Here is a 15,663-nt window from a genome sequence, read left to right as displayed (position 1 = left end):
ATACTTGCTTTAGAAGTTAGTGATGTTGGAGGTTGTTTTTAGTTGTAGAGTAAGGGAGTTTGTAATGGAATAAGATTATATATATATATGTATGTAGATGTGTGTGTATATATATATATATTATAATTGTTTACAATAAATGCTCTATGAATAACATTGAATATATATATTATTGAATACTGTAATACAATCAATATTGACAGTAATTATATTTTTATAAGATAACTGGATTGCATACTTATAAACAAGCTCAATTATTTTTCAATTTATTGACCGACTACTAATAAATCAATAAAGTGATGATCTTGAACTTATTTTTTTTAATAAAGATAACAAACTTACTAATCCAACGTCTTCACGAACTTCTTCGTGAGCCGATTCATGAACTATACTCGTGAATAATTTTCACGAACACATTAACAAAATTATTTGTGAACAATGGAGTCGAACTACATTGTGATCATGTTTAGCTCGTCTCTTAATCGATCTATAATATTGTGTTCAAGATCGACTCATTAATGAAACGAATCAAAGCCAAATCGAGCTTTTTTCAAGTCCAGCGTCGAGCTGTTGACGAGTGTATCAGCTCTTTTTACACGTATCTTCTTACAAGTTCATTTCCACCATTAACAATCTTTGTGAGAACTTGAAACTCATATATATCATTTTTTAATAATGAAATACTCATTTAAATTGCATTAAATCATCTCTTTGTCCTATAATAGGATATCAATTCGCATATTTAACACATTTCAATTATGAATGACTTTTTTAATTATATCTGTTTATACTACTGTCATTAAATTAAGATATTGAATTTGGAAATCAATATTAATTTGTAGAGGAGAAAATATGGTTATTTTACAATTTAAATGATTTGTTTTCGTAAATAAATGAATGAAATATTCAAATTTTAATTCCCGAAAGGTTTTAACAAATGGAAATGAGTTTGAGGAAGAATATGATGACAACAAGACTAAAATGTTCTCTAAGAGTTAACAAGATTAGTAAGACTTGACAAAAGTACACACTATAATGAAGTTACAAGTCCGGCAGATGAAGTTATAGTTCTAGAAGTCTAATATTTGAAGTGGTCTACACTCAAAAGTGCGTACTAATTATATTTGACATCCAGTATACGAAGTTATAATTTTAGAAGTGAAGTGGTGGTCGCACTTAACATATGGTATATTATGTTTATAATTTTAGAAGTGAAATGGTACGGTAGTGTATACAAAGTGCACTTGAGAGCTATAAATAAGTACGTAATATTATTGATCATTGGAGGAAGCATTTTAATTTTGCAAGCAGTGCTACTGGAAAAATTTAAGAAAACCAAGCTCTGTAAGACACTCTGTTGTGAGAATCACACTCACGTGTATTGCCTAAATCATCAAATTAGATGGAAACACTGTTAGGAACTCCCTTGGAAGTAATTCCAGGTTCTGATTTAGGCTTTAGAAACTCATATGGCACCACCCCAGCTCCAGTCCTGTTTCTCAATTTGTGATTTTTGTTTCTTGCATCAATAATACCATCAAGCTCTAGCAGCCTATTATAAAACAGTTCATATGCCAGGTTTATAACTTCGTCTTCAGTCCAAGACGGCTCTGGTTCCTGACCAATATATTCTTCATCTGGCGAATGATTCGACAATGCTGTCAAAGTTGCCAACACCTTTCCAACTTGTATTGGAGTAGGATAGCATGATAAAATCTCGTCCTCAGGCCTGGACAGAAATGACTTCCAAGACTCGTCTGTTTTATCTTCATTAGGCATCTTAGTCCTAGAAATTGTAGGCCTATTCGGAAAATAAGCAGCAAAATCGTATTGTCCAAAGTTGACAGCTGCATGGTGTCCTGATGCTACCCATATGATGGTTACCAAGATTTCAGTTAAGTCATCCTGGTTTTCCAACTTGGGCCACCATGGTTCATCCTTTTTGTCCCCGTGGCCTACAGTACGAATTTCTGTCCACCAGCCATTGATTTCGTTGTCGGATTTTATGTAGCTTTCATTCGGGTAGTAACGATTGACATATGCACTGACCCATTCCTTAATGATCTTCCAGAGAATTAGACCATCGCTGGCATAAGGATAGTCTTCTATTGTTAATTTTACTCCAGTGTCTGAGTTTGGATCTTTCTCGGCCATTCCCCTAATAGACATTATAATTGTGATTTCACTTGTAAATCGCTTATGTCTAGCATATGCAAAATTATCTTTACTATTTTTAGTGAACAGACATGAGACAACATACCTTTTAATGAGATCTGCTGGCAATCCTTCTTGATCAAAACGCCACAATTCTCTGTAAGCACCAGAGCTTATTTCCATACAGTACTTACCTGGTGAAAATGATGACTCGATAATTCCATCTGCATTAATTAGATCTTGGCGCGCCAGAGAATTTATATTCATTGTGTATCTGAGATGAGGTTTTAGCAGTCTATATATTGGGTGCATTGCACTAAGTTGCCGATTTGTTGCAAGTACATATGGCTCTACCGAACAATGAGTTCTTATCCTGCAGCAGCAAACTAGATTCAATATAGATATCAAACTGATTAAGTTCTGTAACTATGTTGCTTTAATATGAGTAACAAGGGTATTGAGCTCTGGCTTTCTAAACTTAATGGAGAATATATTCTATAACATTAAGATAAACGTGGGTAAAAACTTGATTTTGAGCCCCGCTATCCTATATGAATTAACTGTTTATTATTTTAGCTTGGCTATTTCGAAGTCCTAGTTTCACTTCTAAATACATGTATGTGTAGTAAAAAAGCTCATATTCATTATTTGAAGGAAATTGTTTCAGAGGCTTCGGTCTGGTTACATCAATTCAAGTTAGCATAAACAAAACATGGCAAGGTTACAATCATGCAACTGCTAGTTATAAGTAAGCTACATACCAATGGCTAATTAGCTGGTGATAACCGGAGTCCAGCGCCAGGAATTGAGCTTTAGCTAGCTTCCATAGCCAGCCCGATGTAGAATCCCAACCTGGTAAATATACCTGCTTCCATTGGTCTTTTCCTCTTCCCTTTGGCCGAACCAACTCAATGGCTATCGGTTTTAAAGTCTCCAAAGGAGTTCTAAAAAACAATGCCCTTGCTCCATAAAGATTTGTTCCTTCCAAGTCTCTTACTTTATGAACATATGGCAAAAAAAGATCATGGTAATCTATAACAAAAAGCCTCTTCTCTTTAATAGCCTGCACACGAAAAATCGAAATCCAGGTACAGAACAGTGAAGTGATTGCATGCTTTGAGTTTTCTTCAAAACTAGAATAATCAATAGTTCATATGATTCATTTTACCTCATCAACAGTAATGCGCCCTAGCATCACCATTTCCACCACTTCCGTAGTGATTGCTGATTCTGGCGGTCCATAAATAGCAGGATCAAGATTACTTTTTAATGGCCATTCCTGCACATATTTAAGAATATTTCAAGTGCCTACACACAGGCAGATGATCCTAGTGTTGGCACCTACCTCAAGGTATAACTATTTACTGTACCTCAGTATGGAACTAATTCCATTTTTCTTGGAATACAGAACTAATGTTTAAGCGTGACATATATATACCTTAACCAATTGTATGCTACAAGGGTTGATTCCAGCAAGCGTTTGACGACCAAACTCTTCATCTTTTATCCAGATGAATTTATCTCCTGCATCCCAATAGGGCAAATGACATAACCTATCATAAGTATGAATTTAATATGTTCTGCAAAATAAGTAAATATAGTTAAAATCTTACTGTCAAGCACTGAGGGAGTTCTAAACCGCAAAACCTTTTTTCCCCAGGAAGGAAGAAAATTTATGATTGCAAGGAAAACATTTTTAAGTTTTTCTTGAAATTTTTCTGACAGATCATCATCTTCATTGAAAAGCTCATCTATGGCTGTGAAATATGGAAATCCTAGTTCTTTGCCAATAATAAAATTTTCCATTCCGGGCACAAATGCCTGTGTCTTTCCTCCTTTTGTAGTGTCTGTGTGGTTCTCCATCTTCACCTCGGAGAAATATTCGTCCCTTGGAACATAGATGTTGTCTGTGGTAAGTGATTCTGCAGTCTTATCTAAATTCACACACACAGCAAAAGATCAATAATATGGTAATAAATTAATTACACATGTGTTACTTGAACTTGATAAATTTCTTCACTACTATCGGACTAGATTTACTTTAGTACTGTTGATCAATGCATATATTTATACCGTTCTTGCAGCGTGGGCGGCCAGTTCTACCACGCCTTGGATAAGGGAGTTCTGGACTGCCTCCAAGCACTTTTCTCTTCAGACCATGGTTCTTTTCAGGATCTTCATATTTATCAGGATTACCAAGATCGTTGTAGACATCATAGTCATAGATTCTTTCGCCATACTTTCGCTCCCCGTTGCCATCACCTCTGAGAGCACGCAAGTCTTCTGCCCTATAGTCAATTAATCCACTTGGGGTATTGGTTGGCAGGTATGACTGTCATTCAAATTATCGCAAACAATTATTACTCTTTGTGTTTTTACATGCATTCATCAATCAGCCTAATTTTAAGAAAACTGCTTTCACAATTCACAGACAAGTTACTGCTAAAGTTTTCTGGTGAAACATAAACTCTCACTCTCATTTATATTTGAACAATAACTTTAAACAACTGATCTTTAAAAAGCAGTCCACCTTTTGTTATTATGGGACCGTTTGGATTAGTTTAAAATAAGTGACTTGTTGGTTAAGGTAAAGAAGAAGATTATAAGTGATAAGTGAGCTTGACTTATAAGTTATTAAAAGTTTTTGGATAATTAACTTTACTTTATAAGTCGGTAAAAAGTCCAAAAAAAGTTAGTATTTCTGACTTTCAACTTCTGACTTAAAATACCCAAAACAAGCATTTAAGCTCCTTTTGCCAAACAATATATAACAATATATAAAATATAGAAGCAACTTAAAGTGTTAAAAGAAGTCCGAAAGCACTTGACATAAGTGCCCCTATATTTTCTGTCTCATTTCTTTCAGAATCCGAGTTCCGCAACAAAATGATTAAAACAAAGTTTAAGTCAAGTGACTGACCTTGTTAGAGAAGAAGATTCTCTTGATGGTCTCTTCCTTTGTAGAGGGCTGAACAAATGACTTGCAGCTCACCACAATTCTCCCACCAGGAAAGCCATCAAGATATATCCTTCTCACATACACTTCCTTGCCGTGTTTATTTTCGACAAGCACCCCGCCAATATCCCCGAACCCTTCTGGCACATCAAACTCACACTTGTACTCTATGTCATTGTCATCTTCCATCCCTTCCTTGTAAGCTTTTCCTTCGATTATTTTGTCGTCTATCCATCCATTAACAAAACATTAACACGTATTGCATTAAGATAAAACACAATTAAAAAAAATGTACTCTCTCCGTCCACCCATTTGTTTATGTATGGTTTGATCATAGAGGTTATAAAATATGCATAAAGTAGTGGAAAAGAAAAAAAAAAGTCTATTGATTTCTGATATATAAAAGACAGATAGTAATGAAGTAAAAGTAGTGCGAAAAAGTAAAAAAGTGGGGAGGTAGCGGGTCCTGTTAACTATTTTTGGTAAGTTTTGAAACGTAAAAAATTGAACGGACCACCCAAAAATAAAAGTGTAAAAAAATGTTGGGACAGAGGTAGTATACTCACTGTTGTAATTATCCTCTGCAGCAACAAGCTGGACTAGGATTTTTCTGCCCATAATATTATCGATATAATCCAACAATCCGTCATCCTTTATTTGAACAATCACCGTCGTCGTGATCTTAATTGTCTTCCTAGGAGCGTTGGCAGCAAGAGGAGCGGGAACACCGGGGCTTGCAACAGCATTTAGTTTACTACTTTCTCCGCGAACGCAACACTCAGCAGTGCTGTGTGTTTTCTTTTTTGCGTTACAAATTTCTCTTTTTCGATCAATGAGGTTGTTATAGGCAAAAGTTGTGTGCAGCGGAGATAGTGTGCTTTTGGCTGTGAAGAGATTAGTCTGCTGATAAAGCAGTAGCTGTGGCTTAATGAGCATTGTGAATATTTTGAATAAGCTGATAAGAATGGGGAAAATCGAGCTCCTATTTATAGAAGAAATGTGATACTGATATATAATGAGAACAAAGACGGTGAAAATATGAATGCTCCATCTGACTTTTCATACAAATACAAAAAGCACATGCACTTCGTATATTGAATAAAAAAATTTAAATTTTTATATTGGACATGTTTAACCGGTCTTTTTATGTAAGAGAAAACCTTTTTTGGAAAAAAGCTTCACATTTTAATATTGAATATTTTAGAAATATTTAAAATTACTTATTTATAAAGATAAATTATTCAAATATATATTTTCTAATATACATAACTGAATTATTTCGGGAATTTAAAATAAGGCAAACAAGGAATTATATTTCAACTGAACATGCTTGAATTTGAGTTGAATCTTAGTAACATTCACTAACAAATATATTATAGATGATCTTTTCTTATAACTTAATCTTGGCTAATATCTTGTTTTTCAATATGTTTTCATTTTTTTTCTTCTAAATGATAGACAACTAATTTTAACTCGGAGATTGATGATCCATTTGAAATCACACTTAGAAAAATGGATTTGTTTTGGTTTTCAGTCTCACATTTCTCACAAAATATGGTTCTAATCACATTTTGTCTCACTTTTAAGATTTTTTATAACTCTCCACACACTATTATGTTCTTTTGCTTTTCTTTCTTTTGTTTTGCTAAGCCAAAAGATTAAACCACTACACCAACTCACACACTCAAATACACTATTGTTATATTTAGTATTCATTATATTGTCACTCGAGTGTATTAATTTTTGCTCATTATATAATACTTATTTTTACTTACTAAACTAGTTACCCATAATTTAAACTAAAACCATAACCACATGTATTAATATATGGTTTGAAAATGGTTTTGGTTCATTTATCTAAACCAAATCCATTTTGTAAGAACCAAAACCAAACCAAAACCATATTTTGCCGCCTCATACTAACATATTACTAATTAGATTTGGGAAAAAAGCTGGACACATTTTTTTTAGATACCGAAGCACTTTTCATCTAGAATTTCTATCGAATCAAGTTATTGCAGTTTATCGATTTCAAATCGGTATTCAAACATTTAGAAAGCTGTATTAGATTGAGATTTTAAAGTATTTTTTTCATTCATGAAATCCGAGTATATTCGATTGAGATTGTTTGAAATCCATTCACTTCCAGCTTAAACTGTCAATACAATTCACTTCCAGCTTCAAATTTATGTATCGAACACGCGCTTGAAACACAAAGCGATTGAATCAAATCTAATTTTTCAACTTTACACATCATTTTGAACTGCACTATAGTTTGGGTTATACGTAAAAGGTGACAAAATTTTATTAATGAAAGAGACGGAACAAGTCGTGAAACACGTATTAAAAAATAATTCGTGAAACACGCACAAAAGTTGAAAATCGACCGGTGATGACCACAGTGAATATATGTCAGAAAATTGAACAAGATTTTTTTCAATACCAAACAGCTAAATATTTTGACGCATGTACCTAAATGGTAGTAGTTTCTTATTGGCCGGACGATGTTATTTGTATTATTCTAAAATTTATTGATTTTAACTTTTAACAATATACACTCAAGCCTAATCATCAATCAATCATCAATCAATCAATCATTAATATACTTATATAAAGGAGAAGCGAGGGCGTATATGTGGCGCATCTCACATCGCTACGTTCTATTTTCTAATTTTATGGATTTTTGAATGAAAAATATCAAAAATTAGAATAACTTTTTTTAGTTTCGGGTATATTAGAAGTAAATTTCAGAATCTGATTTTGTTTCAAATTATTTATGGAATATAGTAGTTTGAAAGTTTTAATCTGATTTTGTTTCAGATTATTTAATTATGGGAAAGAGTAGCACACAATTTTCTCTGCACCTATAAATACCTCCATAGATTGTAGGGTTTTGGATCATCTAAATACGACCTCCTCTCTGTCAATACCACAACTCTACCTCTCTTTGGTGATAGTTCTATTGCTTGATTTCTAACTCAGTGGTGCCGTTCTTCTGCAATGATAAGTGAAGGCTGTTTATATAGTATTAAAAAAATTAAGGTTGTTGCAAGCAAAGATAGTTATAGATCGCTACGTGGGAATCGACAAATTGAAACATAGGAAAAGAATATAGTCTTGACATGATATTGATGGATGATATCAATAAATTAACTATTAGTGATGTATGCTTGTTGGTTATTTTTTTATAATATTTGTTTTGTTCATTGGACATGTTTGTTATTGTTAATTTTTATATGATTTACTTTGTATACAGGAAAATATGGTGGAGAAGCGAGGGGCGTGTATGTGGCGCCTCTCACATCGCTCCGTTTTATTTTTCTAATTTTATGGAATTTTTGGATGAAAAATATTAAAAATTAGAACTACCTTTTTTAGTTTCCGGTATATTAGAAGCAAATTTCAGAATCTGATTTTGTTTCAGATTATTTACGGAATATAGTAGCTTGAAAGTTTTAATCTAATTTTTTTTGATTATTTAATTATGGGAAAGAGTAGCACACAAATCTCTCTGCACCTATAAATACCCCTATAATCGTAAGGTTTTGGATCATCTAAACACAACCTCCTCTCTGTCAATACTACAACCTCACGGGTTTAAGTTAGATGTTTTTGTGCACAATCAATCCAAAAAAATTGGCGGAAGGTGACAATGTAAGAACATGATTACTTTTGAAAAAAAACACAAATAAAATTAAGATTCGACGTGCTTTAAATTGTTAATAGCCTGTATAAATTTATTTTCATTTTTTCACCATGAATTATAGTCTAATTTTGTAATTTTATATATTAGTATTGGTATTAAAAAAGATTTTTATAATACAAAATTTATTTTATCCTACAAATATTAATTTTGAAACGTTAATATAGTTTTTATAGACAGCCACAGAATTATTTTATTCTACAAATATTAATATTGAATCATTAATATAATTTTTATAGGCCGTCACAACGTTCGCCTTATGAACTAGTATTGAACAAAACTTAAACATGATAAATAGATTAGCAGCGCTATTGTTACATCAAAACAAAAAAAATAGAGTCGATTTACTGGAGATACATATAATATAATGAGGTAATGAAAACTAATCGTTAACAGTAAAAAGGTTAAAAATAGATATAAAAGCCTGTTAAAATCAATAAATCTTGGCGTACATACTAATTCACTACTAACTCACTACCTAGTTTTTAGGGTAAACACATGGCCCACTTTCTGATTTGTTTCACAGTTATCATTTTTTTGCTGTATTTTAATAACTCCCTGTTTTCAGTTTCAGCCAAATTTTCACTTTCAACTTCATCTAAAAAAATTACCTAAATTTTAAGTTTACAAGATATTTATCGACCATAATATAATTATATTTCAGTATATAATATATACTTATATAAAATATTTTGTCTTTCATGATTACATATTAAATTTATCTTGTATCATGTGTCAAAAATTATTCTTAAAATTTAACATTATTTAACTAGAAAAATATATGTACGTTTTTTTTTGAAAGTATATGTACGTTTTTATTAATAAAAAAAATCTGATAAATAAATTACTTAAATAATAAGAAAATAAAAAATAATTAAAACACAAAAAATTTATCATCGTATATAAAAATATGATATATAACATCTGATTTAAAATATATAATAATTAAGATGATTGTTCTTCACTGCATAGTTGTACAGGGAAAAGAATACAGAATGATACACATAAAAGCATAGGAAAGCAGAGCTGTAGGCCTATAGCTGATTTTTCCTTCTTTCACTATTTAAGTAATTTATTTATTAGATTTTTTTATTAATAAAAGCGTACATATATTTTTCTAGTTAAATAATATTAAATTTTGTAAATAATTTTTGACACACGATACAAGATAAATTTAATATTTAATCATGAAAGGCAAAATATAATTTTACATAAATTATATATTTTTATTAAAATATAATTATATTACCGTCGATAAATATGATGTAAAGTCAAAAATTTATAGGAGAATTTTTTAAGATAAAGTTGAAAGTGAAAATTTGGCTGACACTAAAAATAAGAAGTTATTAAAATAGATGAAAAATGATAACTGAATGTGAAAAAGTGAGAATGGATGTGAAACAAGTGAGAAAGTGGGTCACGTGTTTATCCTAAAAATTAGGTAGTGAGTTAGTAGTGAATTAGTATGTACGCCAAGATTTATTGTTATCGAAATATTACAAAGGAAAGGAGTTTGCATTAAATTTTGTATTAATATGAATTTTATCTTATAATATATATAGAATCTTTATTTATTTGAATTATGAAACATCATAGAAATTTTATAAAGTTGTTTCGTAAATTGAATATTTTGAGATTTAAAAATTAAAGCAATTAATTTTGTTGGCGATGTAATTTTGTTAAGTATATAATCGTTACATTATAAAATCTTGACCAATTTATGGAGGTCTTTTTTAGTAGTATGATAATTTTTATCGCTATACCTTTTCTTTCCATCTCAATTCTCTCTCTTATGTCAATCTCAATTCTTAGCCATCCTTTCTTCATCCACACAACACCACTTTCTTGTTTTTTATTTTATCATTAAACATCTCATTTTGTTTGTTTTTTCTTCAATAAAATGGAGTTTTGTTTCGCAAAACTCGAAAAACCCATTTGAGTTTTTTCGTTTCCTTCGGTGTGAATTATTGTTTGTGTGTTTGACTGTCTTACTTTGTGCGATGTGTCTCACTTTATGCGATATGTTGAAAATGAATTTTACAGTGTACTGGGAGATCTAAAATCTCGCACCAACAACACTTTCAGCAGGTCTATAGCTGGTATCCGACGGGTAGATAGCTGGGGTGCGTCTAGAATGGAAGTGAAAATCACATGTGCTCACCTCTCACAAAACAAATATATGTTCATAACATGAGGCCTCTAAACTTAGTTTTGCAACTAAATCTTCAGAATTTTGCACTATCCATGAAATTACTCTGAGGTAGGTGTTATGCCCAAAATTGACATCGACCTTGACATACCCATGTTTGAGAATGAACCCCCAAGATGATCTCATTCAACTTATTTGGTAAAAATTGTTAACTCTCAAACCTGACATACTATGAGCTCATGATTCTGCTAGGTCACTCCACAGTTGGGCCACTAGCCCATGAAGATGATCAGGTCTTCCCATAAGGGATGGTCACTACAAGCAAGATAGTGACCCCTGCGGTCGCTACAAATTCTCCATAAAGGCTTTTAGGCCTGATCTTTCTACTTCAAGATGACTATAACTGAGGGATCACTTGTTTTATACACTAAGTCTCTCTTGGTCTCTCTTTAGGGCTACTCCTTCTATCTCAGATTCCCTCACCTTTCTACAGGATGAAAAAGACATGAAAGTTCATGGTCAATCCCGACTTGGGTCGTAGGAGTGTATCTCTCGAGGTCTCTACCTCCACTTAGTTGCTAGATCGTTATCCGTTCTCTAACCTATCATGTTAGTCTCTCTAGTCATTTGTGCTTGGACCATGCAAGACACGTGCTTCTTAATTGTCGCTTACACGGTCCAATGAACTTGCTCCTTGATAAATCGAAAAAACCTAACCTATCTTGGTTGTTTTTTCCAGAATAATATGTGATAGTTTGAACTCCAGTATAGAGGGTACATAACCCTCTTGTATCACTAAGGCAATTTTAATTGAAAATGTAAGATAAAATGTCCTCTCTTTCTTTCTCTTGAGGATCAAATACAAGATGAGTTACAATTGTCCCATATTTTTTATTACGTTCTTCTTATATTTTAACAGCAATAAATCTTGGCGTACATACTAATTCTAAAAAGTGAAACAAGTGAGAAAGTGGGTCACGTGTTTATCCTAAAAATTAGGTAGTGAGTTAGTAGTGAATTAGTATGTACGCCAAGATTTATTGTTTCGATAAAGACAACGAAATTGGTGGTAACACTACCATGTTACACAAACTCTATGACAATGAAACCACTGTCACTGCTACATGCCACTACTATGGTCACAACTATTGTCCATGTTACAACACCTAGTAAAAGGACCAAAACACGAGATATTGTCAAAAAAAATATCATTGATATTAAATTGAAGCTGTTAAACTTGAAAATGCTGTTAGACTTTTATAAGCTAAGATTTTGTAAAAATAGAATTATCTCGCAACAAAATTATTTATTTTAATTTTAAAATTCAAAAAATTTCATCTACACAAAATTTTATAAAAAAATTATCGTATTTTAAAATACGTGTAAAAAAAATCAAAAGCAGTTAAAATGTGACGGAGGGAGTCTAAATAAATACATTAACATGATACCATACCATACGTACTCAGTATTCCCGCTTAGAGCAGGGTCTGAGGAGGGTAAAATGTACGCAGCCCTGCCCCTACCTTTAAAGTAGAGAGGCTGTTTCCGTGAAGACCCCCGGCTTAGTGCACAATAATTAAAAAGGTGTGTGATACAATATTATTACAATACCTTAGCTCATGGCCTTATTCACATGAGACTTACCGAAACATACCATAGCTCATGGCCTTATTACATTAACATGATGATAAAGTAATTAAATATTAAGACATTATATTTTAAATAAATAATAAAATTAAAACATTTATTGAAGCCGGTGTTCGGCACCTAAATCAGTAAAATTAAACAAATGAAACATGCCCTCCGAACTCAAGCAGAATATATCCTATCTTACTAAACATTAAAAAAAACAGCTTTACTTGTGACCACAAAAAAAAAAAAAAATACAGCTTTACTGAAACAACAGAAACTGCAACACGAAATGTTCAAACAAACACTAAATAAATATAGGGAAATAACATTTTCCTAAATCAATTGGGAAACTTAAAAAGTTGCTCTGGAAATAACATTTTCCTAAATATAAATTCTGCATCACAACTTCAGGAATTCTGAGCGCCTTTTCCGTTCATCTTATCCGAACAGATTGGATATGAGACAGGAGGACCAAGAGGTAGATGAAGCAGACTACCAGAGCATGGTTGGCAAGATAACAGCTACACTAAAGCAAGAAAAAGTGCAACGTACAATTTCACTACTCAAACACTAAATTCTGCAAATGTTGCAGCACAAATCCCTGCATCTTCTGGACGTTAAGGCGCCTTTGTCACGGCTCGAGTTGCGTTCTTCATCGTAGCTGGAGGGGTTGGATACCAGACAGGAGGTCCTGGGGTAGAAGAACCCGAGGATGGCTGGCAAAATCCTACTATAACGCTGCATTCCTCGGGTGTAATTCCGAGGGCAGTGAACAGGGCAGGCCAGCATTGTCGAGTAATCAAATTAATTTCTTTTCGACAAGGCTTACTAATATGATCGACACTACCTTTTGCAAAAAAACCAATAATTTCATCAGCACACGATCCTATGTTAGTAATTGTGTGCCAGCAGTTATACGTTGTCGCCGCGCTAGCTCTTGATGTCTGGTTTAATTCGCCTGTCGGTTGAGGATATTCGTTAGTAGCACTTGTGTACACCGCGAAACAAGTGAATGTAAGAAAAAGAAGTACATATTTCAGAGCCATGATACAGAAAATGAGAATAATTCGATGTCGAGACTGCAGTCTGCAGACAACTAAATATATAACACAGTCGGCTAGAGTTTGAATAGCGAAATTCAGGCTTTGATCGCTGTGTTTGTTTCAAAATAAATTTTTGGTATTTTTATTATGGTATTGGTCATCTAATCATGTTAATTGTAACTTGTGTGTTCTCCTTTTTCTTTTTCTCTGACACCTCATGGATGTCACAAAGTGAATGTTATTCTGTTAAAAATGGCGAAAGAGCATAATAAGGTGGATTCCATGTTTTAATCATGTTTTCTAGATGCAAAAACCTTGTAACTAAATCTGCAAATCCCAAGTTCCGAATACACGACGAGAAAAACAGCTAATTTCAAAGTCGGAATCATTAGGTTATTTGCGACCGTTTTTAGTCGAAATTGTCCTGTCAAAAATATGAAAATGCGGTCAAAAATAATTATCTTCGACAGGTTTCTTAATTTTGACTAGCTTATATCCGATCGTTTTTTCGCGGTCGGACTCGAAATAGCTATTTTCTCGACCAGATTCTAACGGTCTAAATTAGCTGCTTTTATTCTAGTGATATGTCACATATTATTCCCTATCAAAACATAACTTGAAACAAGTAGATATAATACTGAAGGTGACAAATTAACTTGCAACACATCAAAAACTATATTTTCTTTATTTAAATTTTCCTTCAGACCATGCTAAAAACACAAATGTAGATATAACATTGTTTTCGAACTAATGAATTATAATCTTGTTGATAACTGGTATGGAGGAACTCGGGGCCGGAGCAGCTGCTGCAGATGCATCACAATATCCTACAAGGATGTTGCACTGGTCAGGCGTAATTCCGAGGACAGACAACATAGAAGGCCAGCAGTGCAGAGTGATCATTTTGATGGCTTGGCAACAAGGCACTCCGATATCAATAGTACCATTGTTAAAGTATGCAGTAATTTCATTTCCACAAGATTTTATCTCCGCGATCGCATTCCAGCAATTGGCTAGTGTTCCATTAGTACTATTACTGGCCTCATCTTGTGCTGCCACCAATTCGAGATTGAAGTATTGTTGTTCATCTGGCTTAGGCAACTCCCTTGTTGCACCAGAGTATGCTATCGAACAAGTAAATGTTGCAAGCAAGAGGATTGTCACAAATTTAGAAGTCATGATGAGAGTGAGGCCTTGAGAGTTAAAGAAAAGAATTAGTGGAAACTGAGAAGTGAGGAAGCATGGGACTGAATTTATAGAGTTAATTAGTGACGATAATATGATGATTAGAATACTATTGGTGCATGGTTTAATTGCTTGAGAAAACCAAAAGACATCTGTTTTAATTTTCATTTACACTTTAGTTTCAGTTATTGTGTAAGGACTTTTTGTCTTCATTAACAAAGGCCAGTTACAGAAAGATGATACTAATACATACCGGTTCTTTTTGCTATTTGCGAGGCGTATATATTTTTCAATAGAGAAAACCACTACTCTATATAATCAACATCACCTTCGAAAAATTATCAAAAAAAAAAAAACATCACCTTCGAAAAGAGGTAATCTCACTTCTAACCCTTTATGCGTGGGAAAGATTTGAAACTCCTATACGATATTCCGATTACAATGACCCTTTTTATTGATAATTAATTTTATTTTTTTTGAATTTTGTAAATTATTGTTATATAATTTTAAGAATATGAAAATATATATTAAAAAATATATTATGTATATTTCTAATAATATTATTTTAATTTTTTGTTTTACAAATTTCAGTCAAAATTTAATTAGTTTGACAAGGAAAAAGTCGCTTATACTTTGAAACAAAGGAAGCATCCAATTTTTAACATAATACTCATAGCCTCATAGGATGATTTCTAAATTGTTTTCTGAATTATAGTCTGGTAAATGAGATTTGAGAACCTAGGCTTTTTAATCGGTACGTCGGGCATATAACATACTTCGTGTTGCGAAATAACTGTATCTTGTAGATCTTCATCCCTCTATTAAACCATTCTCAATCTCC

General features: G+C 32.8%; 2 protein-coding genes across 2 annotated transcripts; both read right to left on the bottom strand.

The window, feature by feature from the left end:
- Positions 1–1,252: 1,252 nt before the first annotated feature.
- Positions 1,253–6,078, bottom strand: LOC108198193 (linoleate 13S-lipoxygenase 2-1, chloroplastic). Its single transcript, XM_017365985.2, has 9 exons — positions 5,677–6,078; positions 5,075–5,337; positions 4,228–4,486; positions 3,768–4,088; positions 3,593–3,678; positions 3,323–3,433; positions 2,916–3,217; positions 2,261–2,527; positions 1,253–2,158 (listed from the first exon to the last, which is right to left on the bottom strand). The coding sequence occupies exons 1-9, from the start codon at positions 6,044–6,046 to the stop codon at positions 1,399–1,401; spliced, it is 2,739 nt and encodes a 912-aa protein (XP_017221474.1). The 5' UTR covers positions 6,047–6,078; the 3' UTR covers positions 1,253–1,398.
- Positions 6,079–14,384: 8,306 nt separating this feature from the next.
- On the bottom strand, positions 14,385–14,816 carry LOC108218921 (egg cell-secreted protein 1.2). The gene has a single exon (XM_017392092.1). The coding sequence runs from the start codon at positions 14,814–14,816 to the stop codon at positions 14,385–14,387; it is 432 nt and encodes a 143-aa protein (XP_017247581.1).
- Positions 14,817–15,663: the final 847 nt, after the last annotated feature.

This window comes from Daucus carota, chromosome 1, assembly GCF_001625215.2.
Source record: "Daucus carota subsp. sativus chromosome 1, DH1 v3.0, whole genome shotgun sequence".
NCBI lineage: Eukaryota > Viridiplantae > Streptophyta > Magnoliopsida > Apiales > Apiaceae > Daucus > Daucus carota.
Note: the sequence above shows the minus strand (reverse complement) of the source record. Positions and strands in the feature narration are given on the sequence as shown.

Bases quoted from the DNA above. Each gene is read 5' to 3' on its own strand.
- LOC108198193 (XM_017365985.2), bottom strand. From the start codon at position 6,046: ATGCTCATTAAGCCACAGCTACTGCTTTATCAGCAGACTAATCTCTTC. The intron at 4,487-5,074 runs GTCAGTCACTTG...TTTGAATGACAG, and splicing joins GAATCTTCTTCTCTAACAAG to TCATACCTGCCAACCAATAC. The intron at 3,218-3,322 runs GTAAAATGAATC...TTTCGTGTGCAG, and splicing joins GGCGCATTACTGTTGATGAG to GCTATTAAAGAGAAGAGGCT.
- LOC108218921 (XM_017392092.1), bottom strand. From the start codon at position 14,816: ATGACTTCTAAATTTGTGACAATCCTCTTGCTTGCAACATTTACTTGT.